The sequence below is a fragment of the Acomys russatus genome, chromosome 32, assembly GCF_903995435.1.
Source record: "Acomys russatus chromosome 32, mAcoRus1.1, whole genome shotgun sequence".
Lineage (NCBI taxonomy): Eukaryota > Metazoa > Chordata > Mammalia > Rodentia > Muridae > Acomys > Acomys russatus.
In genome coordinates this window covers 4,173,930-4,201,217 of record NC_067168.1, presented here as the reverse complement: position 1 = coordinate 4,201,217, position 27,288 = coordinate 4,173,930, and the positions used below count along the sequence as shown (strand labels likewise).

The 27,288-nt window shown below is 46.3% G+C and overlaps 1 protein-coding gene across 2 annotated transcripts; it reads right to left on the bottom strand.

The window, feature by feature from the left end:
• Positions 1–3,538: 3,538 nt before the first annotated feature.
• Lysmd2 (LysM domain containing 2) lies at positions 3,539–16,881 on the bottom strand. 2 transcript variants are annotated; one of them, XM_051140511.1, is made up of 3 exons: positions 16,600–16,881; positions 5,371–5,699; positions 3,539–4,030 (listed from the first exon to the last, which is right to left on the bottom strand). In XM_051140511.1, exons 1-3 carry the CDS (start codon positions 16,864–16,866, stop codon positions 3,988–3,990), a joined length of 639 nt encoding a protein of 212 aa, XP_050996468.1. In that variant the 5' UTR covers positions 16,867–16,881; the 3' UTR covers positions 3,539–3,987. The 2 variants fall into 2 exon arrangements, with proteins under 2 accessions (XP_050996468.1, XP_050996469.1); XM_051140512.1 differs by having other exon boundaries at positions 16,613–16,851.
• Positions 16,882–27,288: the final 10,407 nt, after the last annotated feature.

Genomic DNA, 27,288 nt, shown 5'->3' with positions numbered 1-27,288 from the left:
CAAGCCTTGTGAATGGGTTGTTCTTACTTCTGGTGGCCTGGCGATTGTCTGTTCATACTTCCAGTGGCCTGGTGAGTGTCTGTTCATACTTCCGGTGGCCTGGTGAGTGTCTGTTCATACTTCCGGTGGCCTGGTGAATGTCTGTTCACACTTCCGGTAGCCTGGTGATTGTCTGTTTATACTTCCGGTGGCTTGATGGTGCCTGTGCTGCTGTTCAGAAGCCCCTCCCATCCTCAAGCTAACACTGGGCTTTCACAGTTGGAAGATAATTCTTCCCAGAGAGCTACAGAGGCAAGCAAAACACAAAGCAGTGCTCACAAACTAATCTCTCCGCCTGTTCTAGAGAAGCCAGCACCCATTCACAGAGAGTGTGGAGAGTTCAAAACGTCTTTGCCCAAACTATAGTTGACAAAGCACAGTGACTCAAACTGTTTAATGACTCACCTGTGCTAACTCCACCAACTCCTCTTGAACCGCCTCACACAGACTGCATCGACCTCAGATAGGAAACTGGTTTGGGCTGGATCGTCTTTTCCTCTCGCACTTTTTTAAAGCATACCTAAGTATCTATGCAAGATTTTATTTATTTTTTTATATTTTATTTTCTTGGGATTTTGGCTTTTGGTTTTTCAAGACAAAGTTTTTCTGTGTAATAGGTCTGGCTGTCCTGGAACTCTCTTTGTGGACCAGGCTGGCCTTGAACTCACAGAGATCCGCCTGCCTCTGCCTCTATGCAGGATTTTTTTAAGTAAGAAATTTTTTTTATTTTATTGTAGTTTTCATCAGTGCCTCTTAGTAACCAAGACTGAAGAGGTGCACTTGATCCTATTTTATAAACAAGAACATCGTTCCACAGAGGGATCAGGGACACTGGGTAGGCTCAAGTTCATGAAGTCAAGAGGAGGTGACACTGGGGCAGGAGCCAGGTTTGAGGATCTAGGTCCCCTACAGTGGTTCTATGCCGAGGTCATAAGGAGACAGAGAGCAGGGGATAAGAGACAAAGGCAGGAGATAGAGGATGAGGGAGAGGGGGCAGGGAAACAAGGGAGAGGGGAAGGACACACACACTCACACACACATACACACACTCACACACACATACACACACTCACACACACACATACACACACGCACACACACATATGCACACTCACACACATATAGACACACATACTCACTCACTCACACACATACACACACACTCACACACACACACACACACTCACACACACACATGCACACATATAGACACACATACACACTCACACACATACACACACACACACCTGCCTCTGAATAGAGAGGAGACAGATGTTGCCCATAGGTAAAAGGGGAGAAGCCCCATGATAGGATGAGCTGTTTAATTTTAATTGGGCATGTTAATTAAGGTAGCCAAAGGGGGTGTTTTCACTGTTGGGCCTCAATACTTTGATAACTAGACCTTGGTACTCAACGTCAGGAGGTGTTAGACATTGGTGGCTAGCTTTAGGACTGTAATAGCAAGGCGGGCGGAATGGGAGAAAGAAGCAAGGCCTGCCAGAGCCATGTTGGTCACACCCAGGCTGGCTAGAGTCTCTTCAATCCTAGGATATAACAAAATCCTGTCAAATGAATCCCTCCACTCCCGTACAGCTAAACTGTGACTATGAAATTACTGAATATTTGAAGATAAGAGACATTTTAGCTAGAATTTGCTGACAGGAAAAAAATGAAACACTCGAGAAATATATTTGAGCCTCTGGTTATAATTTGAAATTTGAGCTCTTGTGTCAAATTAAACAATTTTCTGCTGAACATAACTATATATTTTTTTTATTATTCGTATATCCCACAGTAGTTTGCTTGGGCCTCTTCTGTCTTCCTTGTTTTCTCCTTTCCCAATGAAATCTCCACAGCTTGAGAAACAACACCAAAAAACCAATGAAGCACCACGAAGAAAATGACCAGTTCTGAGCTGGGGAGACGGCCCGTGTGCAAGCTTGGGCAACTGAGGTCAGACCTCTTGCACACACATAAAGAGCATGGGGGATGGGGGGTGGCTCAGTGGAAAAATCTCTGGCTGAGCAAGTATGAGGACCAAGTGTCCAGATCCCCAAAACCCACGGAGGCACGCTGGCCCCCTGCAAGCCCAGTACTCATGAGGCAGAGGCAGGGGATCCCTGGAGCAAGCTGGATAGCTAGACGAGCTGGAATTGGTGAGTTCCAGATTCAGGGAGAGGCCCTGAGTCAACCAATAACATGGAAAGACATAGAGGAAGATGTCAACTTCTGGAGTCCATGTGTGTACACGCAAGCACATACATGCATAGACACACACACACACACACACACACACACACACACACACACACACACACACACCACCCTATTTCAAGGGTGCTGTGAGAAACAAAGAAGACACAAAGGATCATGGTGAGAAACAGGCCAGCAAGGGAAGAACTTCCCTTCCCATCAGGCACCTGCTGGCCCTCCCAAGGCTGGGTCTGTGACTGCGGAGGTTTGGTCACCAGATGGTGGAACTGTTTGGGAAGGATTAGGAGGGTGTGGCCTTGACGGAGGAGGTGTGTCACTGAGGTTTCGGAAGCCCATGCCATTCCCAGTGTGTTCTCTCTGCCTAGAGTTTGTGGATCAACATATGAGCACTCAGCACTGGTCAGAACCACGCCTGCCTGCCTGCCTGCCTGCCAGCTGCCGCGTGTCACCATCGTAACGGTCATGGACTCGCACCTCAAACTGTAAGCCCCAAATCAGCTCTTTCTTCTTAAGTTGTCTTGGCCTTGGTGCCTCCGCCCAGCAACCGAACAGTAACGAAGACAATGATCTTCTGGCACTGCAGGCCGTGCGGCACTAGCGCCCGAGGCTTCTGCTCCTGGTCAGTGTAAGACAATGGGGCAAAACAGAGGGAAAGAAAAGAACAGAGGGGGACAAGTAGGAGAACAAAAGCAGGAAACCAAACTCCATTTTGCTCTGTGGGAGAAGCTGGGAAGGGGTAAGTATTGGGAAGTTTCTGTGGACACCCAGAGACTTGTGTAGCCTTGTCAAACTTACTGAACCTAGTAACTGAGTAGCTGTCGAGACTAAAAATATGTCAACTGTCCATGGTATAGTGCTTAAGGTTTGCTGCTGTCACCTACAGACATAATAAAAGGCAAGGTGAAATCAATGAACACAGCAACAATGCACTATAAAGTGGCCGAAGTGACGTGACCCAGAGATACAAGCTCTATGATGCAGTGTGTCTGGCGCCGTTGTGGTTTTATTTGTTCTTCTGTGATCCCAGCACTAGGAAGACAGAGACAAATAGATAAGAAGTTCAGGGTCATTCTCAGAGCTACTCAATGACCAACCAGGATTACCCGAATCCCTCTTCTGAACAAAAAAACAAAAAAACAAACAAAAAAAAAACAAAGTCAATTTTATTTCTCCCTTTTGAAAAAAAGAAATGAAGGCTCCTATGTGAAAACATAGTTTATTTTCTCATTCAGATGCTTGTAGTTTACTTTTACAAAATAGCAGACAAAATTTGTTTCTTTACATTAGTACAGAATATGTAATATTGAAATATATACTATAGCACTTGAGATATAAACACACAGCAAACGCATAATCACTTTACGGCCATCATCTTTTTCATACATTTAAGATCTCATCAGGAAATAGACATTGCTTTTTGGCTTAAATATAGAAATAGTCTTTAATGCTTTTTGTAGCTACAAAAGCCGGTCTAAAACTACCACCATCTACAAAAATGATAGGCTTTAGAATAAGTACAATTTTGCTACCATGCTATAATAAAACTTAACTACAGGAAGCCAGAGGAACTGGTCACTTCAGTGCAGCTGCATTTGGTCTACATAACTGTGGCTCGGAGATGCGCGCTATGGGAGTCCAGAAGTCAGCATTGCTTCTGGACCCTGAGCCAGTGGGTTCTTTAGGGTCCAGCCATCTCGTGATCTGGGTTAGAGTGATGACCCCGTCGGCCAGTCACTAACTATGATAAAGGGAAGTTGCATAGGGGCTCTCTTCATCCCTGAATAAAAGAAATGAAGCAGAAATCAGTGCTTACAACTATATTCAGAACACACACACACACACACACACACATACACACACACATCACTGACAATCCACTTGCTAGCTAAGAGTAGAAACAGAGCAACAGAACACTGTGTACACCTTGGACGGCAAGTGATTGGTCATAATTGTTCAGGGGTGGTTTCCTTCCTCTTGCTATGGGACTCTCAGCTATTAGATAAAGAGTAGCATTTGTTTATATGATGTTTAGATATATTAAAGATATATTAAATTATACTTGTTTTGTTGTCTATATTCCCAGCTCATGCCAGATGGGAGGCTGAGGGAGAGAAGTGGCAAGACTTTGAGAGCGGCTGAACCACCCTGAGACCCTGACTCAAAAAAAAATGAAGAAATAAAAACAGAAAGGATTTGAAATCCATTCAACAAATGGCATATAATATAAAATAGAAATTTTAAGATGAAGATTAAGAGATCAATATCAATATACTAACCATAAAAAAAAGGACATAGCAATTGAACCTTGGCATCAATTTTATTTACAAAAAAATAAGCAAACAAAGTAAAAACGAAACAGTAGTTTGTGTCCCTTTGTGAAATCATATAGGAAGAAGGACACCGATTATACATAGAGAGAAAGGTTTGCCTTAGTGTCAAGTTTTAAGCACTCGCAAAGAACCCCAACACAGGGGAACCCTGGGTAACAACCAGCAGCAGTCTTGACAAGTGTTGCAAGAATCAGTGTTTTATGTCTTCTCCAGGGCACTGCCTCCCTTGAAGGAGTCTTGAGATGTTCTCGTTTCCACCTGCTACCGCAAACCAGCAGCTGGACAGCGACACTAGACGAAGAAACAAACTGTTTTTGCTAACAGAGACACGCAAGGCAACAAAGCCTGGTGTTGTGGGTAGCAACTCTGCTTAGACTTCATGTACAAGAAAGATGCCTTTCCAAGGCTGAGGAGATGGCTGTCTATAAGCGCTTACTGCACACGCCCGAGGACCTGAGTTCAATGCCATAACCTACACAAAAGCCAGGCATCGGAGAAAAATCACAGTAATCCTAGTGCTAGCAAGGCCAGGGCCTGGAGGGATCCCTAGACATGGAACCTAGCCTGCTTAGCCAGTACCAAAAGACTCGGTCTCCAGAAAACAAGGCAGACCGGATCCTGAAGAATGGTATCCATGGCTGCCCTCTGGCTACCACACTCCTGTGCACACACATGCACCTGCACACACATGCACCTGCACACACATGCACACACACGTTCTATAATTAAGATAGGTTTTCAAACAAGAGCATTTTAAGACGCTGACACCTATATCAGGAATCTTCACCTGTTCTCTTCTTTGAGTTTCCTGGCTGCCTGTGTTGAGAGCTTAATCTGTAAGTCAAGTCTTTGCAGGAAGTCCCTAGCAGATACTTCCTCAGGCTGTGCAGGCTTGGGGTCCGGGTCCTGAGGACTTGAAGGGGGCATTTCTTCCTCAGCCACCACAGGCTCTTCATGACAAAAACTGCTGTCAACAGTTTCCTTTTCTGGAGAATCAATGGAGTTAAGTCCATTAAACACCAGCGGCTTCTCTGATAGAATTGGGATGCTCAAAGTCTTCTTCAGAAATATACAGTCATTGGTAAACAGCTTATTGGCCCTTTTAATCTGTTCCATCTAAAACACACACACACACAAAAAGAGAGACACAGAGTTATATACAACCAAATTCCAGAGTTGAAATGACCATAAACAGGGAACTGTACATACTCCTGAACAATTGTGTGCAATGCTGCGCTGGCCTGAGTTACAGCAACTTGACACAAAGCCAAGTCATTTGGGAAGAGGGGTTTGCCTGTGGACCGGTCGGCAGTGCATTTTCCGTATTAATGATTGATGTAGGTGGGCCCATCCCTCCAGGGTAGTGCCACCCCTGGGCAGATGGTCCTGAATGATAGGAAAAAGTAAGCTAAGGAAGCTGTGAGGAACAAGGCAGGAAGCAGTGTTCTTTCATGGCCTCTGCATCAGTTCCTGGCCTGAATCCTTTTGATGATGGACAAGAAACTGAAATAAATCCTTTCCTCCCCAAGTTCCTTTCCCTCCCTCAACATAGTATGTTTGTTAATTATTTGGGAATTTCATACAATGTACCCCCTCTTTCCATTCTTTGCTGGTCCACCCTCTCACCCTTATTCCCTCCAAAACAAAACAAAAACCACCAAGTTCAATGTGTGTTGTTCGTATACTCATTGGAACACAGTCAAACTCCCCGTGGCCAAACCCTTACAGCAAGCTGAGTCCATCCATCCTAGTGTGACATCATGTCCTGTCCCCTGCCCCTCGTTACCCGATCCCCACTCCCTCACCCCCACCAGAAGCCATCAGCTGTGAAGAGGCTACACTTCAGCATCTTTATCACAATTTTGAAGGACCCTATTCAACAGCTTCCTTTCTGGACTGTTCCTTTTTTCCGGGGTTGGGAGAGGTTGTCACCGAGGCCCTTAATGTCTCTCATTCTCAGTTATGAGTCTGCAGTCATCAATACCACTGCAGAAGAAGCGTGGCGGCTTTTGGCTGTTTGTTTGGGTTTTGCTTGGGTTTTTGTTTGTTTGTGCCAGGGTCTCACATGGCCCAGGTTGGCCTTGAACTCACTACGGAGCTGAGGATGGCTCTGAACTTCTGACTCTTGTCTCCACCTCCCTAGTGCTGACATTATGCGATACCTGGTGATACCTGGTTTATATGTTTCTGGAGATCAAATCTGGAGCTTCATGAATGCTAGGCAAGCACTCTACCGACTGTGTGTATGTGTGGTTTTTGTTGGTCTGTCTTTGGGTTTTGTTTCTTTGTTTTGTTTTAGTTTGGTTTTGTGTGTGTGTGTGTGTGTGTGTGTGTGTGTGTGTGTGGTGCTTTTGTTGTTGTTGTTGTTGTTGTTGTTGTTGTTGTTGTTTTTGCCTGTGTGCACGTCTGTGTACTGCATGTATGCAGTTCCCTTGGAGGCCAGAAGAGGGCATCAGATACTGGGCAACTACCTTATAGAGGTCATGAGTCACCAAAGTGGGCCCTGGGAATCAAACCCAGGTCCTCTGGGGAGCAGCCAGTGCTTTACCGTACACTGCTGAGCCACTCTCCAGCCCCTGTAGTACTTAATTCTTACTTATGCTGTCCAGCTTTTTAAAAGTCTTTCTACTGATACAGCTTTACTTGTAGAGGGTTCACTCTGTCTCTGGAATTCTGCCTGGTGAATTAACAGACCCTGGAGGCGGTAGAGGCATGTCCATGAGCAGGATGTCGCAGCCACTGAGAAAGGCCTCACAGAGAAGGTGGCTTCTGGCTCTGGTGCTTTTGACTTCAGATGGGCCTTAAAGAATCAGTAGCTGAGGGCCAGGCAAGAAAAGGAGATGGGGGGGGGGGGGCGGCGGGACTGGAGAGGTGGCTCAGAGGTTAAGAGCACTGACTACTCATACAGAGGTCCTGAGTTCAATTCCCAGCAACCACATGGTGGCTCATAACCATCTATGGTGAGATCTGGTGCCCTCTTCTGGCCTGCAGGTGTACATGTTTGTGTATGTGCATGTGTGTATATGTGTGTGTGTGTGTGTGTGTGTGTGTGAGAGAGAGAGAGAGAGAAAGCACCAACATGCACATGTATAGACAGAGATAAATGGGAAATCCTGTCACCCATTTCTAGGTACCTTGCTAACCTCTATGCATGTATATACTAAGGTATATACACATGTATATGTGCCTATCCATCTGTCTACCTACCTCCTTCCAAACCATGCATCCAAAATGAAGAAACCCAGGCACAAAAAGGCGCTTGGTTCAACAAGCACATACAGCTCTGTAAATGTCTGACCTGGCTCTGAAATCCACAACGTCTGATTAAGGTGCATGATTAATGGAACCAAATTTTGGGAGCCTTTAAACTCATTCTGAGTGGGGAAAATGCATTTCTACTCCAAAGAGTCTAAAGAAACAACAGTCAAATAAAGGGGCCCCATGTTTTGTTTTGTAAGGCGGGGGAAGGGGGTTGCTGTATAGCCCTAGCTCTCTTGGAACTGACTGCAATCCTCCTGCCTCCGTCTCCTGAGTGCTAAGTGTAAGTATGTGCCAATGCAACAGATGTTCCTGCTTCCTTGTAATAAAGAGAAGCCATGAAATAGTATCACTAAAGAAAGCGTTCTCCTGTTAAACACCATCATTATCATTTGTGGGAAAGACTGTAAGCTTTGTCACAGGTGGAAGCAGTCTTGGCGGGCTTTACCCTTGGACACCCCATAGATACCCTGAGACAGACTGGGTGGAGCCATCCTGGGCCGGGAATTCAAGAAGCAGACCTGGGGACTCCTCCCTCAATGGGAGAAAGAGACCACCCCTTGCACGAGGCACAGGCAGGCAGAGAGGAGAGAGCAGCAGCAAGTTCAGACCCGGCTTGAGCCCGGACCAGCACACAGGCCAGAGACACCTAGGGACCCGTCCCATGGAATGGATACCAGAAGGTTCACTCTTTTTTCCCTTTAACCTTTTATTCCTCTTGTGTAAGCTAGTTGGGGTGTATAATAAAGTTTAATTGTTAAAAAACAGAGCCTACAATCATTTATATGTGTGAGACCAGAGGTGTGATTGGGCCTTATTCTATAACCTTGGAAATTATTGGCCCAGAACTCACTATGTAGATTAGGCTGGTGCTAACGTCAGAGAGGTCCCCCTTAACTTTCCAAGTGCTGGGATTAAAAGTTTGTACCATCATACCCTTCATTCTCTTTCCTTTAATAATTAAAAAAAAAAAAAACTTGCAAAAAGGAAGAGAACTGGTATTCCGGTTTCTGGTTTCTGGGGAGATGACAGAGGTAAGAAAAGAGAGACCATGACAGGTAACATCGTTTTAGAGACAAAATTTAAAATCTAAATGCCCCAAGTACCCTAGTTAGCAGGGTCAGATTTTCAGATTTGAGAGAACTAAAAACTTGAAAATCTTGCCCGTGTAGATTGAGGTGTATTCCAATCTGCCCACTCTTGGGTCCCTAAGGTGCAGATCCTCCCATGCCCCGAGTGGACAAGCCTCCAAAGGCGGACTCCTTCAGAACTGCATGGGGCACATGATTCATTCCCACCCCTGCAGTATCACGGTGCCCCAGCTTTATGACATACCACTTCCATCCTAGAAGGATGGCATTTGCTGACTCTGTCAGGGGCAATGCTCTCTTTCCTGCAGGAGCCACTGCCAGTAGTGCTGCCACCAGGTGGAACCTGACACTGAGGCCACCTGGGGGATGGCGTGTGGATCACAGGCTGAAGACAGGGTAGCTCAGACCTTTCCTTTCCATGAGTGAAAGTAAACTCCACTTTTTATTTGGCTTGAAGTTTTGTTTTGTTGGTTTTTATTCATTAATTGCTTAAAAATGAATCTTTCTTTAATTTTTAAAGTTATTTGTGTGAAGAAAGGGAGAGACGTGATCTACTTACAGTTAAAGGTCACTCCCTTACAAACAGAGAACGAAAGAATCAAGTGCTCAGGAGCTTTGGGGGACCCTGGGGGTGACAGAAGCACAGCTACAGAGGAAGCAGAGACAGCAGACGCAGGACCGGACAACCCAGGACAGGGGACATTTTATCCTGCAAGGGACACTGTCTGTTTCCATCTGAGCACAGGTCTGGAAATTTTACCTCACAAGGAAGTGAGGCAGCTCACGAGGCATGCAAGGAAGAGCTGGAAAACTCATGTCCACAGGCCTTCCGTTCTCCCTGACAGCCATGCAGCCCAGAGAACAGAAAGAGTGGCCTTCCAAAGCCACACAGAATGACTTTCGTTTCTGGGAAAGGGGAGGTGCTGCAATCGAACACTTTCATCCTCTCCTAGCCATGGGTGAAGCATGACCCAGCGAAACCAGCCTGCTGCCTCCTCTCTAAGAAAGGGGAATTTACACCAGAGGGAATTCACAGAGAGAGATGTAACCCCGAGTTATCTCCTCACTGGCTGCTGGGCTTGGCTTGCAGAATAATCTCGTATAAATTAGCCGCCCCTGTGTCTGCTTCCCCGTTGGGGACCCAGGCCCGTTGTGCACCCAGCTGGAGGAAATGAAGCCGAGCAGGGAGGGTGGGCGCAATGAAGGATCGTGGAGGATGGCAAATACTCAAGAAAAGAAACTTCTCAGTAGACAGCCTCAGTGAGACGACAGCTCATTTAATTGGGGGGAACAACAGCTATTTAAACCTTTGGGAAGTGGGTAGAGGCTTTCAGGGTGAGTGTACATCACTGGCCAGGGCAAAGGTGCTGGGCTTATTTGCATGAAAAGGAATTCCAGGTGCTTGCTGGACATGACCTTATAAGGAAAAAGGAAATTTAACTTGTAACCTGGCTGCCAGGCTATGTGAACACCTCAGGGGTGGCGGAGGTGGGTGCTGTAAGGCTTCCTGTACCAGGACATGCAAACTCAGGGCAGGGAGGAAACGGTCCTACTCCTGCCAGGTCTCTAGACAAGATTTTGGGGGTTTGGATGCACTTTGACCTCACTCTTGCTGCAAGCCGGCTCCTCTGGCCATAAGACTCCCCTGCCCCACATACATACACAATTATCATTTTATCATTATTTTTGCAGAAAGCAGATGGAAATAACAAATGATTCTCTCTGATGTACCCTGTATCTGTGACCTGTTCCAGTCTGGGCGTTAGTGGTAATCAGACCTTTCCCATCACCATGTGCTCAAGGTAGCTTCTTGGAATATGGTGGAAGGGGGGGGGGAGCGGGAAGATACAAGTGAAGGGATAACAATTGAGATGTAATCTGAATAAATTATTTAAATAAAAACAAATTTTTAAAGGTAGCTTCTTTTTCCTTCCACAATCTTTTTGTTTGTTTGTTTGTTTGTTTGTTTTTTGAGACAGGGTTTCTCTGTGTAGCCTTGACCGTCCTAGACTCTCCTTATAGACCAGGCTGCTGGCCTCGAACTCACAGAGATCCACCTGCCTCTGATTCCCGAGTGCTGGGATTAAAGGTGTGCGCCACCACCGCCCAGCTCCTTCCACAATCTTAAAAGATTATGTGAAACCCACTACATATATATACACACATATATGTGTGTGTATGTATGTATGTGTGTGAGTGTATTCAGAAGGCACATTATCTGTCTCCTGGAACTGGACAGTGGTGAGTGAAATCGGTCTGGACATATCTTCAGAGTAATGAACTGTGGTAATTGTAAATCTATTAAACATCACTGAATTGTACACTTAAGCAGGGTAAATCCTGTGCTCTGTAATTATACCTCAGCAACAGGTGTCGGGGAGAGATCCAAGAAAAAGTATTAAAACCACAAATTATAGGTTACCTTGCCATAACTTTCACTCTAGTTGGCACTATGACAGCCAACAACTTCTACCAGTCCCACAGTAGCTACCCCTAAAAACAGCCCAGAAGTCCACAACTAAGCCTGAGGACTTTGGGAGAATGTAATAAATATCAGAGCCCAGAGAGAGAAAGGGGCTTCAAGGAGACAGACAGAGGAGGAAGAAGGCTGCTTGTTCACCCTGCTGCGATTGCTGTTTGCCGTTGCGGGACTGCCGATACTCTGATGTCTGAGATTGTTATTTTCCCAAAGAACCCGACAACCCTAACCAACCAGAACTAAGTCTAAAAGGCGTCTAGGACTCCTTTCCCCTCTGACCTTTCTCTCCTACCTAGATTTGGGGGGGTTTAAGCAGAGACTTAAGGAAGCCCAAATAAAGTAGGGTTAAAAACTAGCACCTACAACCTAGGACTAAATCTGAATTCTGATGCCAGGCATGGTGGCCTATTATCCCGGCACTCAGACGGCAGAGGCAGGAAACTCAGTCTAAGCGTTTCTCTGATGCAGAGTGAGTCTAGACCGTTTCAAAGCAAGAGGCAGGGTGAGAAAGAGTTTATGCAGATAGGTCTCCCTTGCTGCCCCCTCCCTATTTGCACTGTCTGCACTGCCCTTTGGTTTTTCTAAGGTTTCCAAATCAAATATTATAAATGGTAACTTAGAGCTCTGACTGATTTCTTCCAGAGACTTTAGACACACAGGGAGGGGTCAGGATGCTGGAATTAAACAACAGCTAAATCTAGCTCCAGAGCTAAAGGGCCTTAATGTCTCCAAAGAGATAAACACAGGCAGGGACATTCCAGCCCGAGCAAGTGTACGCCTGAGGTTTGAACTGCAGTTAATGGTTTTCTCAACCAGACTCAAATAGTTTCAGTTTCCCAGAACCACTTCCTCAAACTCTAGTAGAGATGCCCAGACCTAAGCCTGTGTGTAACTGAGTTTTCAGACTCACAGCTGGAGGAGGGGGAGACACCAACAGCACTCAGCAGCAACTGCAGCCTGTGTGTACATAGAGGCAGTCTTGCCTAGAACCCCAAGCACTGAAATGGAGGCTGGGGGATCAGGAGTTCAAGACCAGTGTGAGCTCTATAGTGACTTCAAGGGTGGCTTGGGCTACATTAAACCTTGTCTCAAAAGAAACAGAAAAGGCAGGCCTATGAGATGGCTCGGTAGTTAAAGGCACTTGTCACCAAGGATGACAACCTGAAGTAGACCTCTGGGACCCACAGGGTGGAAAAGAGAGAACTGACTCCTGTAAGGTGAACTCTGACCTCCACTTACCCCGAGGTGGATGTCCTACCCGTCCCCCAACCCAAAGGAATAAACGTCAGATTTTTTTAAATGTTCACTTCATGTGTGTTGCGTGTATGTCGGGCCCCTGAGCTCTGGTGCTAGATTTAGCTATTGTTTAATTCCAGCATCCTGACCCCTCCCTGTTGTTTTTTTTTTTTTTCCTAAGCCTCTGGGGGAAATTAGTCAGAGCTCTAAGTTACCACTTAGAATATTTTATTTGGAAACCTTGGAAAAGCCAAAGGACCACACAGACACTGCATGCACACCATCTACATGCCTGGATGCAAGGAGATCAGAAGAAGGTGTCAGACTCCCTTGTACTGGATACTTGATAGTGTCATGGAGTCATCACGTGTGTGCTGAGAACCAAACCCAGGTCCTCTGAAAGAGCAGCACATGTTCTTGACCACTGGACCATCTCTCCAGCCCTACTTTAATTTTTTTTTTTTTTTTTTTTTAAGAAAAGAAATAGGCTTCAAATCAATTCTTACAATACACATCTTCAGCAGGCTGGGCATCTCATTTAGTCCCAACCCAGGGTCCTCCTTTCCAGAATCTGCTTAGCTACACGGGCTACAATCTCAGACAATCAGACTTTTTGTAGATTGAGTCCACACACCCACGAGGAGGACCCATCAGGTGTTGGAAAGAGAGATTATTTTATCGTGTAGCCTTGGTGTCTACTACAGGCCCCAGACAACCCAAGTTCAATACAAGGAGAGGAAGAAATAACGAGTGTGAGTTATTACTGGCTTGTTGAAGAAAGGACACTGTGGAAACGTCATATTTTTCTAACTCACTGGAGGAAAAACTGGAGCCCATTGACCTGGCTCAATTCTTCTTTCTTATAGAGAGGCCCCCTGGTTCTCCAGGCAGATGTCTAGGTCAGATACACTCAATAGAAACAGCGAACAAACAAGCAGAACATTCAAACATGTCCATCTTTTTGACACCGACTGATGCTATGTCAGTAACGCTCGTAGTCGAGAACCACACAGTCAGGTTGCTCAAAAACAAGTTCATAATGTTTTAAGTCAATGTGTAATTTTACATTAAGTCACATTCATTGCTGGTTTGTGTGTGGCCCCTGGGCTACAGTCTAGACACACCTGACAGCTCATCCAGAACCCAGCCACTTCGGCCACATCCTCCTCTTCCTCACTGCCTTGATCCAAGTGACTGCCCAGTTCATCTGTATCACTACAAATGTCTCGATCCTATCTGGTCTCTCCTTGGTCCTGGTCCATACGGTCTATCACTAAAACAGCAGCCAGCATGATCCTTTACAGTCAGGCTGGGTGGCGTATACCAGCACTTCAGAAGCTGAGGCAGGATTACAAATCCAAGGTCAGACTAGGACCTTGTCTCAAAACAAAACCAAGCCTACCTGGGTTGGGTAATTTTATGTCAGCCCTGACACAAGCTACAGTCATTTCAAAGAGGGACCCACAGGAACCAAGCAGCAGTGGCACATGCCTTGAATCCCAGCACTTGGGAGAGAGAGGCAAGCAGATCTTTGAGTTCAAGGTCAGCCTGGTCTACTGAGTAAGTTCTAGGCTGGCCAGGGCTACATAGAGAAACCTTGTCTCACAAAACCAAAAATACTGAAGAATACCACTTGGCCATCATGGGAAGGGTTTGGTTAGTCGGTTGGTTGGTTGATGTTTTCATTTGTTTGTATCGTCTTGTTATGCAGCCTTGGCTCCTACAATATGGAATCGTCCCACCTATATCAACAGGGTCTAGCACACCTCTACCTGTGCAGGCAGGTCAGGGGTTCAAGGGCACCCTCATCTACACAAGGAGTTTGAGGCCACCCTGGGCCACATGAGACCCTGTCTTGAAAAAATAAAAATAAAAAAAAAAAAATAGAAAATATATTAACGATAGCACTAAGGTTGAGAAATCACATTATAGATTACTTGTGAGCAGAGATGGAGTACCTAATTCATTATACCTGATTCTATCGCATTAGAATCAGAAGTTGGGGGAAAAAAAAAAAAAAAGAATCAGAAGTTGGGGCTGGAGAGACACTTCAGCAGTTAAGAGCAATGGCTTCTCTACCCTGGATCGAGTTTTTATTCCCAGCACCCAGCTCACAACAGGCTGTGACTCTGATCCCAGGGCATCCAAGGTCCTCTTCCAACCGCCACAGGTACCAGGCATGGGTGTGGCACACAGACACACGCACAGGCAAAACATCCCTGCATGTAAAATAAATGTTTTAAAAAATAAAAATTTTAAAAAATCAGAAGTCTTTATGAAAGTAGTGAAAATCTGATTTATACTTTAATGAGAAAGGGTAATAAGGTTAAAAGTAACAGGATCTAACTAGACAAATCACAGAAAGCCTTTGAACAAAGTAGAGACCTGTACCAAGCAGGTATTTAGCAGATGCAAGTAATTCAAGAACATGGGTCTCAGAATAACTGCCATGGGACAGACCATAGGAAATGACTCCTTTGCATATCACAGATTCCTAAGTGTACACATAGTAGCCTGGTACCTGGTATGCACAGAAACCAGAAAACATGACTTTACATCTTCAGTGAGCAGGATGCTGCAAGCTCTTGCTAAGAATGCAGATCAGAAGTAATATCTAGAGCAAAGAAACTGCTTTATGCCTGTGTTAATTCAAGCTGGTGTAGATGATAACCATACTTGGAAATACCCTAACCTCTTATCTGTCTCTTCATCTGTGAGAAGATGAATCACACCTCTCTCCCCTAGGCTTCTTAAGAAAGCCAAATTAAATAAGATCACATGAAAACAACCAAGAGGCTGGAGAGGCAGCTCGGTGGTTAAGAGCGCAGACTGCTCTTTCAGAGAACCAGGGTTCAATTCCCAGCATACACAGATGGCTTACAACCCTATGTGACTCCATTTCGAAATGATCTGACGCCCTCTTCTGGCCTGTCTAGGCATCAGGCACACAGGTGTCGCAGAACACGCAGGCAGAACACTCATCCACTGACATTTCACTTCCACTTTTCCCGGCCTGTGACCCAAACCAGATCCCCAATGAGCGCACGATGACAGCTGTGCGTGTATGTTCACATTTAGAACCGCCTAGAAGGATCTCAAAATGGTGTGATCAAGCTCTCAAAACTCTTAAATGATAGAAGGACTTGCTGGTAAACAAACACCTGGTTAAATATGCAAAATAGGTTACTCTGAAGATACAGGCAAGATCATCTTTCTTCCTACTGCTGCCCAAGAAGCTTCAGGAAAGATCATTGAAAACGGATACTGAGCTCCAATGTAAAAAGACCATGACACAGCTCACTTAATTATAAGTAATTTTAATGAAACAATTTGTACCCTCGCGTTTCCATGATCTTCCCCAAGGTGTAATGCAATATACCCAAGACGCACACCCTTATAAATTTGTAAAACACAGCCCTCCAGCTCACCTAGACTACAGTTCCTGGCTGCTGTTTAGCACCAGGTGTCACGTTCAGGGTTGCCAGTGAACACAGGGGTGTAATTTCACTTCTAAATAAAGAAGCAGAATCAATAGAACCAGAACCATGCACGGTAAGAACCGTACATCCTGAGTCATCACAGCTTGTTTACACAGCGCAGAATTCGCATGGCTTTGAGTAAACAGATAGTGAGCTCCGGGTAGCAAAATGGGTAAAGGTGGCTGTGGGTAGTGGCCAAAACGCGGACCTCCTTGGCGCTTCTCGCGCGACAGACACGATCTGAGACAGGCAGGGCGCTGAGAACGCCATGCACTAGCTGGTCCGACAAGCCCTGGCGGCAGCCCCTCTCTGCAGCAGCTGCAGCAGGAGCAGCAGCAGCTTAGACGCCCACTGCAGTAGCAGCAGCGCGCTGGGATGCGGCGCAGAGACGCGGGGACGCACGGCTTGCTCCCCACCCTCCGCTCCCATGTCCAACCCCGCCCGGGGGCCGCAGGCCGGCGCGCCCTGCTCACCGAGACTCCGTACTTGAGCGCGATGCCCTGCAGCGTGTCTCCGGCGCGGACCCGGTGCTCCACAAGGCGCTCGATGACGCCGGCGCCCAGCGGCGCCCGCACGCTGGCCGTGCTGCCGTACGAGCGGGTCTTGGTGCGGGCCAGGCTCAGCGACAGCTCCGCGTCCTCCGGCTCCGTGCGAGAGCGCGGCGGAGGGGAGGGCGCCGAGGGCCGGTGCGCACGGGGGCCGCCTTCCCGCAGGGCCGGCGCAGGCGAGAGATCCGCCATGGGTCCTGCCAAGGCCGCCGGGGCGCGGAGCTCGCCAAGGGGGCGGCGCCTCCTCCTCCGCCTCTTCCTCCTCACTGGGGCTGCGGCTGGCCGTGCCGCGGGGGCGGCAGGCGCGAAGCCGAGGCGGGGAGCTGCGGGTCCCGCATGGCGCGCGCCGCCCTCTGAGGCCAGCTTTTGCCCCTGGCACCAGCGGTCCTTGTGCTCCGAGGAAGGGAAAAGGAAGCTGAGCTCCCGCCGCCGCGTGCGGGTCCTGCGGCAGAAGGCCCTGCAGATGCCGGCGCGAGCCGAGGCTAGTGGGCCGGGGGAGGCCAACGGAGGCATCCTTGGACTCAAATGGACCCCAGAACCGTGCAGACAAGAAGGAGCCCAACTAAAGACTGCCCTGACCACAGTAGACAACACACACACACACACACACACACACACACACACACACACACACACACACACACACACGCCTTGCTTGATACTAGGGAAACTGACCTATCATGCCCATGTATAGCAAATCTTTCTGTTTGGTACTCAGGCCTACTGAGTAGCCTCCAGTTGTTTGAGGTTCATTCTTAGCGAAGCAGTGCCAGTTATAGGCCTGGGCTTGTGCAGAGTGAAGTTAACTGGAATCATCTGCCCTGGCTTTTGAGACCCCTCTTCCTGCCAGGTGGAAGAGGAGCGTTGTCTCAAAGTTTTGTTATGTTGCTATGCTGACGGAAGCAAAATAAACGCAGGTCACGCGACAGGACGGAAGAGCAGCAGCGGTCCCCATACCACACTCCCACTCAATTCTTCAGCTGCGGGCGTGGTGTGGTGGCGCACGCCTTTAATCCCAGCACTCGGGAGGCAGAGGCAGGTGGATCGCTGTGAGTTCGAGGCCAGCCTGGTCTACAAAGTGAGTCCAGGATGGCTAACGCTACACAGAGAGACCCTGTCTCGAAAAAAAAAAAAAAATCTTCAGTTGCTCACTGAGAATAACAGAATCTGTATAAACCCACATTGGCACCCATGTCACCTGTTTTTACTTTTAGCGTGTAGACCCCATCTACAATTCATCCCAAACCTCTTAAGCTCCTTTTTTTTTTTTTTTTTTTTTTTTTTTTTTTGGTTTTTTGGTTTTTTGAGACAGGGTTTCTCTGTGTAGCCTTGGCCGTCCTGGACTCACTTTGTAGACCAGGCTGGTCTCGAACTCACAGCGATCCGCCTGCCTCTGCCTCCCGAGTGCTGGGATTAAAGGCGTGCGCCACCACGCCCGGCTTAAACTTCTTTATACCCACCTTCATGTTTCGCATATGCTGCTCCCTCCGTCAGTAACAGGCCCCCCCCCCCCCCCCCCCCCCCCCCCCCCGCCAACACCCTGTCTACTCTCCATTTGTTCATTATTAGATTTGTTTTTATTTATGTGTGTCTGTTTTCCGTGTGCATTTGGGTGATTGTGGAGGCCAGAAAAGGTTGACAGATCCGACAGAGCTGGGATTACATACAGGTGGCTGTGAGCTGCCCAGTGTCATTGCTGAGAACCAAACGTGTGTCTTCTAGAGGAGCAGCATTCTCTCTTAACTGCTGAGCCATCTCTCCGGCTCTGATTAGTTTGTTTTTTGAGAAAAGGTCTCATATAGCCCAGACAGGCCTAGATCTCGATTCCCCAGCCTCTGTCTCCTGTGTGCTGGGATTACAGGCATGTACCATCACAACTGGTCTATGCAGTGCTATGGGTTGAACCCAAGCAAGCATTCTATCAAATGAGCTACACCTGTGGCCCCAGAATTTTAGGGTTGGTTTGGGGTTTTTTTTTTTTTTGTTTGTTTGTTTGGTTGGTTGGTTGGTTGGTTATTTGATTGGTTAATTGGTGTTTGGTTTTGTTTTCTGAGACAAAGTCTCCCTATATTTTCAAGACTGGCCTTAAACTCAAAATCTTCCTGCACGGGCCTCCAAACTGCTGGGATTGCAGGCATGTTTCCCTTCATCCAATCTCTTTATTTGTGTCTGTGGCCTGGGACTCATCATGTTGCCAAAGCTGGACTAGAGCTCCTGAGCTCAAGTGATCCTGTCATCTTAGGCACAATAAATGCTGGCCTAGAGGTCCAGTTGTCCACTGTGCCCAGATTTCTAAACCTTTTATGTCCTTTTCTGATGTGCATCCTCCCTGCTCTTAAGCATAGCATATGCTAGAATCAAATGATATATTCTTCATGGATTTTTTTCTCTCTCTCATTCTCACCAAGTTGTCCCCAGCCCCAGCCTGCCCAGTTGTTAACTGTTTCCACTCCAAACCTCCAGGGTGGTATGTATACTTTGTTCAGTTTTGAACTCCCAGTGTTTTGTTTGAAACATTTGTGTGTTTACCTTGTGTCCTTCACCAGATGCCTGCTCCTGGGAGTCACAACTGGTTCTCCCTTCCCACGTCCCCCTTTTTCCCTTAGTTACAGCAATGCCTCATTCAACAGAATAAAAAAATACACATTATTACATGTAGCTGAAGTACAGTAGAAAATACTAAGGTTTGAACTAGCTTAGCGTGCACTCCCTGCCGTACTATAGTTTTGCCATAAGAACAAAGGCAACAGGATGTAGACAGAGAGCTCTGAAGTTATAAACTAAAACTAAAACTAACTCTTTTGGTGGGGGTTGGTTTCTTTTTGTTGTTGTTGTTGTATTGTTTTGTTTTGGGTTTTTTTTTTTTTTTCCAGACAGAATTTCTGTGTGTAGCCTTGGCTATCTTGGACTCCCTTTGTAGACCAGGCTGGCCTCACACTCACAGAGATCCACCTGCCTCTGCCTCCCTGAGTGCTGGGGTACAGGTGTGCACCACCACACCCACTTTTTAGGTTGATTACCTCAGATATGTTGTCAAGGTAACTGGAAGCTGACTAACTCAACAGGCAATTCTGGGACAGTTACAAGCAACATCAATAATAGCTACCGTAGAACTATTAAAACTAGCAGGAGTCCATCAAGATTCGAGCCAATGGGCTGAGCGCCATAGTGCACTCCCATGCAGTTAGGGCAGAAGCAAGAACATTGCTGCAAGTTCGAAGCCAGAGTGGTGTATAAAACAAATACCAGATCTGTATCAAGTGCATAGTGAGGGCGATTCTGTATTAATAAAACAAGACAATAATAAAATGAAACTTTTTCGAAGGATTTGGCTTAACGGTACTTTTTCAAAAATTCTCTTGTTAGGTTTGTTTTAGTTCGTTGGGATTGCGCTGACAAAATAGCGTCCTGGCTAGTTTATAAACAGGAGGAGTTTGTTCGTCACAATTGCAGAACTTGAGAACGTTAAGGGGAGTGCACGCCCCATGTCTGCTGAGCCTGCGTCCTTGTTCACACACACTTTCTTGTTCTATTCTTGCCTGGCGGAAAGCGACAAGGAGCACCCTGGGGTCTGTTTTATAAGAATCGACTCGTCCAGAAGTATGTTTGCTTTTCCAATCCAACCACCCATAGAAGGCTCTTCTTTTTTCCTCGGCCAGGAAGGTTAGGATTCCAACATATAGATTGGGGGATGGGGTGGCAAAATATTGAGACACACACAAAACAGGCTGTACTGTGTTCCTGGGGAAGAAGACTCAACATCATAAAAACGCCAGGACTCTATAATTAGCCTCTAAAGTCTACGCAGTAGCAATTAACGTCCCAATATGTGGTTTAGAGGGCCAGGCTAGATGTAACATGGTCAGCAGATCTTAGGATAGGTCTCAGGGAATAAGGAAAGCAGCACTGGCTTGACTCAGAGTGAGATTAGTCCGCAGATGGCATCCCTTGTGTCTTGTTCAACATGGTGCAACCGTGACACACACAGGGCTCACTGTATGGTCATCCTGTTCCTGAGCTGGACTGAGGAGTCTCTCTGCAACTCCTGTTCACTGAGAAGAGTTGTGTAAGCTCAGTCTGATATCAACCTTGAAAGGTTCATGTCCCAATAAAATACTGCCTTCCCTGGAGTATTTTATGTGTTACATAGCTGGATTCACATAGTATATAACCTTCAGACTTATTTCACACACCTAGCCATATGTGTGTGTATACACTTATAATGCATATACATATATACATTTACACATACATACACACACACACACACACACACACACATATATATGTATATATTCCATTGGTTTTGTGGCTTAACGCATGTCTCTAAAATAAGTTCATTTAATTTAAACAAAACATGGGTTTCTGGTAAGATGGCTCAGTAGGTAAAGTTACTTACTGCACAAGACCGCCAACCTAAATTTATTCCCCAGAGCTCATATAAAGGTGAAATTAGAGAAACAACTCCATAAAGTTGTCCTCTGTCCTTCACACGTATGCAATGGCCCCGGTGTACTACACACACACACACACACACACACACACACACACATACACACACACACACACAACCTCATACACACACATACATACACTAATTATACTCTTGCAGTTCATTTCCTCTGAAAATGTAATAATGCTTTATTATTTATCTGTTCACTGGCTGAAAGACATCTCTTTTGTTTCCGAGTTTTGGCAACTGTGAACTTCTGCGTACAGGTTGGTGTGTGATCATGAACTTGAACTCATATAGGAGCACAGTTGCTAGACTTTAGGCGGAGGCTGTGTTTGCTCTGTGAGAAACTGACAGGCTGACTTCTGGAGTGACAGCACCGTTTTGCATCCACAGCTGCACTAACAGTTGGGGCAGCCCCTGCTTAAAATATTAGCCTGAACCTGGAGGCAATCGTCTGGCTTCTGACCCCATCCCACCCCCAGTTTCTCCATCTATGTCCAGCTCGTCTGTCCCCCCCCACACACACACACCACCCCCTCTCATAACATTACTGCATCAGCTAGCACTGTGATGTTGATTAGGAACATAGAGGGAGGAGATCCTTGCTCTGTTTATGGAGCCTGGGGAAAACATAGTTTCTCACCATTGTGTTATGTTAGCTGTGGAGTTGTTTTAAAAAGAAACAAAACAGGCTCTCTATATTAAATTAAGGAAGCTTCCTTTTAGCCCAAGTTCGCTGAGAGCCTTTTATCATGAATACACATTAAATTTTGTGAAAACCTTTACAAATGCATAAATCCATATGGTCATCTTTTTTCTTCTTTCCCCTGTTGATAGAATCAATTAAGCTGGTCTCTGAGTGTGGAACCACTCGATCATGGTGTAGAATCCATTTTATGTGTGGTTTAATCCAATTCACTAATACTTTGTTAGGATTTTTGCATTTATATCTGCGGGAACTACTGGCCTGTGATTCCTCTTTGCTTGTAGTGTCTTTTTTCAGAATTAGGGCACTGTTGGCCTCACAGGATGAAGTCATATATTGCTGCTGCTTTGGCTTTCTGTTGAAGATTGTATAAAACATATAATTTCTTCCTTAAATCTCTGAATGAATTCACCTTGAAAGCATAATTTATCTAACAAATGTTAAAGTAAAACCAAAGAAAACAGATTAGAAAATTTTAGGCAAATCAACAAAACCAAAAGATAATCCTTTGATAGATGAACAAAACTCATAAACTTTCACATGGACTAACCAAGGGGAATGTCTTGGTTAGGGCTTCAAGAGACACCTTGACCAAGACAATTTTTTTAAAGGATTTATTTATTCATTTACTGTACATACAATGTTCTGCCTGCATGTGTGCCAGCATGCTAGAAGAGGGCACCAGATTTCATTATAGATGGTTGTGAGCCACAATGTGGTTTCTGGGAATTGAATTCAGCACCTTTGGAAGAACAGACAGTGCTCTTAACCTCTGAGCCATCGCTCCAGCCCTGACCAAGACAACTCTTATAAAGGAAAACATTTCATTGGGGCTGGCTTACAGTTTCAAAGGTTTAGTCCATTGTCCTCATGGCAGGAAACTTGGCAGCATGCAGGCAGACATGGTGCTGGAGGAGCCATGAGCTCTACATCTTGATCCACAGGCAGCAGAAGGAGACTGTGTGTCACACTGAACATAGCATGAGCATATATGAGACCTCAAAGCCCTCCTCCACAGTAACACACTTCCTCCAGCAAGGCCCGCCTCCTATTAGTACTATTTCCTATGGGCCAAGCATTCAAACACATGAGTCTATGGGGCCGTACACCACAGCAAGAGAGAGAAAACTCACATTGCAATGATTAAGATTAGGAATAAAAGAACATCAATACTTACCTTATTGAAATAAAAGGAATATTAAAGGCATATTATGAACAGCTCTGCTAATAAACTAGATAACAAATGAAGCAGAAAATTATAAGAAATACACAAACTGATGAAACTAACCCAAGAAGAGGTATATAATCCAAATTGGGTAAGGCTGCAATACCCATCATCCCAACACTTGGAAGAAACAGACAGGAGGATGGGCATTCAAGGCCAGCCTAAGTGAATTTTCAGGCTGAGCTACATGATATCCTGTCTCTAAAAAAAAAAAAAAAAAAAAAAAAAGGACCAATTTAGTCATTTTCAAAGTATGAATAGACCCAGAGGTCATCCCAACCAATACACCATGCAGTGCAGATGGGCAGGAGACACCCAGAGACCAGCCTGCCACCACACCACATAACATGGGCAAGAGGAAGATACCCAGAGACCACCACACTGTCATGCCATGAGCCCAGATCCAGCATCCATGTGGCCAGCCCTCAGCAGGAGCCACTATAATGTACAAGTGTGTGGTGGACAGATGGGAGAGAAAGAGAAGGGGAACAGTTTGAGCATCATGAAGAGAGATGGAACTGGAGATATGAGGGTGGAGAGAAGTAGCCTGCTGTGAGTAGCCAGCCCTGCTACCTGAGGTCGTGGTGAAGCCCCAGCCCATGCTGCTGCTGAGGACCATGTCTGGGTCTGTGGCCATGCAGCAGCAGGGGGTCTGTGTGATGTCCATGGCTCATGTTACTTCTAAAAATCATGTGAATGTCCCTGGTCTGGGCTGCTGCCTGTCACCACATAAATGTGCAAGGGCTGTGCAGAGCTGGTCCTGCCCCTCACTGGCTGCACTCTGGAGAGCTGGCTCAGGCTACTGTATTCAGGAGGGAGGGCCCTGTATCTCCCTGGGCAGCACAGTCGAGCTGGCCCCACCACTCGTCAGCTGTGAAGTGGCATGGGTGTGGAGGTGACGCCCTCTGCCAGCACCCGTTACCAGCTGTGACAGTCAGGAGAGCTGGCCCCAGCGTCAGGAGAGTGGGAGAGCTCTTGTCCCTACCCCTCACCAGCTGCATCACTCAGGAGAGCAGGCATGGCACATCGACTAAGCAGCACAGTGAAGCTGGATCTAGTGGCATGGCTGGGAGAGCTGGCCCTGCCCCTTGCCAGCTGTAGCATTGGGTGAGCTAGCCAGGGCAGTGCTGGAGAGCTCACCCTGGTGACGCATGTGTGGGAGAGCTGGTGGGCTGACCAACTTAGCCACCACCCAGGCACAGATCTGGGGCTTTGAGTTAGTCCACCCCAACACCTACCTCATCTACAAACTGTTGGGAGTTTGTAAAAGGGACAGTGCTGCAGGATCTCCAGGACAGATAGCAACAACAGCATGACCAAGAGGAGTCCCGATGAGGATCCAGTATTGATGGGATAGCAGAAGCCAGAGGCCTCAAACCAGACCAATGACTCTTCGCAATGAACATTTGCAAGTAAAGATGTGTGGACAAAAGGCTGTACTGTGGGGCACACTGTGATACATGGCCGCTTCCATAGCAAGATGTTTCCTATGCTTTGTTCTTTTCTTTATTATTGTTTTTTATTTTCTTTTGTTAGGAAGGATGCAAAGGTAGAGGGGCAGATACAAAGGGATGGGGAGGTGAGTGGGATTGGGGTACATGATATGAAGCCCTCAAAGAATTAATAAAAAGTTAAAACAAACAAACAAACAAACAAACAAAAACCTTTGAATAGAGAAAAGCCAAAGCCAGGCCTATCACCCGAGTCCTTGGAAGAACTGAGGCTGGGAGGTTACACGTCAGAAGCCCTTCCTGACTACACAGTGACATTCTGCCTCAAAACAAAGACAAAGAACAACAACAGAAAAGGCGGGAATCCTAGTGCGTGCGTGCCTTTATGCTGGCCCTCAGGAAGGCTAAGTCAGACTCAGAAACGTGAAGCTGGCAGGGGCTACGTAGTGAGATCCGTTCTCAGACACAGAATGCCTCTGCGGAGACCCAGACCGATTCACCAGCAAATTCTACCAAACATTTAGAAATAGATTACTACTGTGCTTCCACAAACAGTTCCAGTGGACAGAAGATAAGAAAACCCTAACACCATTCTACAGAGCTAATGTTATCCTAATATCAAAACCATCCAAAGATATGAAAACTGCAGATCAATATAACTGGTGATGCATAGTGGAACCTTGTCTCAAAAATAAAAAATAAAAATATAAATCTGGAAGTGACAGTTCACATCTGCAACCCTAGCACTTCAGAGGTAGAGGCCAGGAGAATTAGAAGTTCAAGGCCAGCTTCAGTTATATGGTGAGTTGGAGGACAGCCTGGCCTATTTGATATTCTGTTTTTAAAACAAAACATCCTAAATCAGAAAACACTACTGCGGGGGCTTCAACAATTATCGGCTTACACCCAATCCTATTTCATCTGTAACCCTACTCCTTTACTTCCACATTTTGGGGTTTTTTTTTTCCAGTTTGCTGAGGAAATGTTGCATTGTTAGCCATGTAGCTTGCTACATCCTGGACTTGGCTGGTAGAATTATAGTGGTGCCGTTTAACATGTGCATTATTATATAGGGGCTGGCTTTTAAATGCTAGCTGCCAATTCTCCTATAAATACGACTTAATCCATTTGTCATCAATGTGCTGTTGCTCCTGTAGTCCTAACTAACTGCTGCATTCTTTGTAGCGTACTGGAAGGTAGTGATCTCATCCCACCTTCCTAAAAGCCCTATATGGTACGCATAATTCTCCCTAATCGAGAGATGATGAACACAAAACTTAAAGAGGTTAAGAAATTTTGACTACAGTTAATTAGCCAGAAAAATAACTACTGGGCTCAAACTCTGATGTTAAAATCCATATTGTTATCCATTGTGTCATAATGTCCCCTTGTGTCCCTTTGCCTGGGCCTTGTGGTAGTTGGTTATTTTTGTTTTGTTTTGTTTGTTTGTTTGTTTGTTTTATTTTTCCCCTTGGATTTTCAAGACAGGTTTCCTTTATGTAGCAGCCCTGGCTGTAGTGGAACTTGCGTTGTAGACCAGGCTGGCCTGGAATTCACAGAGATCCGCTTGTCTCTGCCTCCTGAGTGCTGAGATTAAAGGTGTGAGTCACCACGTCCCAGCTCTAGGATGCAGTCCTTCAAACTACCTAGAGAACTTTTGCATTTCACATCCTAAGTAATACTTAGGATGCTTTCAGCCCCAAGTAAGAGAAAACTCCATCTCAAGTGGATGCAACAATAAGGCTACTTATTGCCTCACCTAATAAGAGAGTGAGAAGCGGGACGGTACCATGGCTGGTCGGTACCATGGCTGGACGGTACCATGGCTGGTCGGTGCCATGGCTGGTCGGTGCCACGGCTGGTCGGTGCCATGGCTGGTTGGTGCCACGGCTGGTCGGTACCACGGCTGGTCGGTACCACGGCTGGACGGTACCACGGCTGGTCGGTACCACGGCTGGTCGGTACCACGGCTGGTCGGTACCACGGCTGGACGGTACCACGGCTGGACGGTACCACGGCTGGTCGGTACCACGGCTGGTCGGTACCATGGCTGGTCGGTACCAAGGCTGGTCAGTGCCAAGGCTGGTCGGTACCACAGCTGGTCGGTACCACGGCTGGTTGGTTTGCTGACTCAACAGCAGCAGTGCAGATCACGGTCCATCCTATGTCTTCACTTGAACATCATCAGTGTGTTTTTGTCCTTCAGCTGGAAGCTCTGATGGTTATAATATAATCATCCCGATTTCAAGCCACACAGCCCTGTGAAACAGCATCTATCATGAATGAGGGCGTGTTTCTCTGTGTGTCTCGCTCTATTTAAGAGCAAGAAGTTCCTTCACACAGGAGAGAAGAAATAATGTTAAGAGCCGGAGAGTGAAGTGGGGTGCTGTCAAATTATGCCTTCTGGACACTGCTGTTGCTTTCATGAAATCGCTGCACTTACTATTTCTTGCATTAGATCAGGCCACCAAAATCCCCTCGATATTTCAGCAGACAGCACTAATTGAATTCAGTGGGGAGGTAGGTACATAATTGTGAGAGGGGGCATGCTGGGAAGTTTCTGAGAAGAGTAGAAGAGGGAGTAGGAGTGCATGAACACATAAAATTATCAAAGAATAAAATAAAGAGCAAAAGAGCGGTGTTGGGGGATAATCTGATGTATTTTGATGCTAATTACTGCTTGCTGTCTGACCCACCTTTTGCTTAATAAAAAGCCACCCCACCTAGGCAGGGCAGGAGATAGGTGGGGCTTAGAGAGGAAAGGATTCTGGGAAGA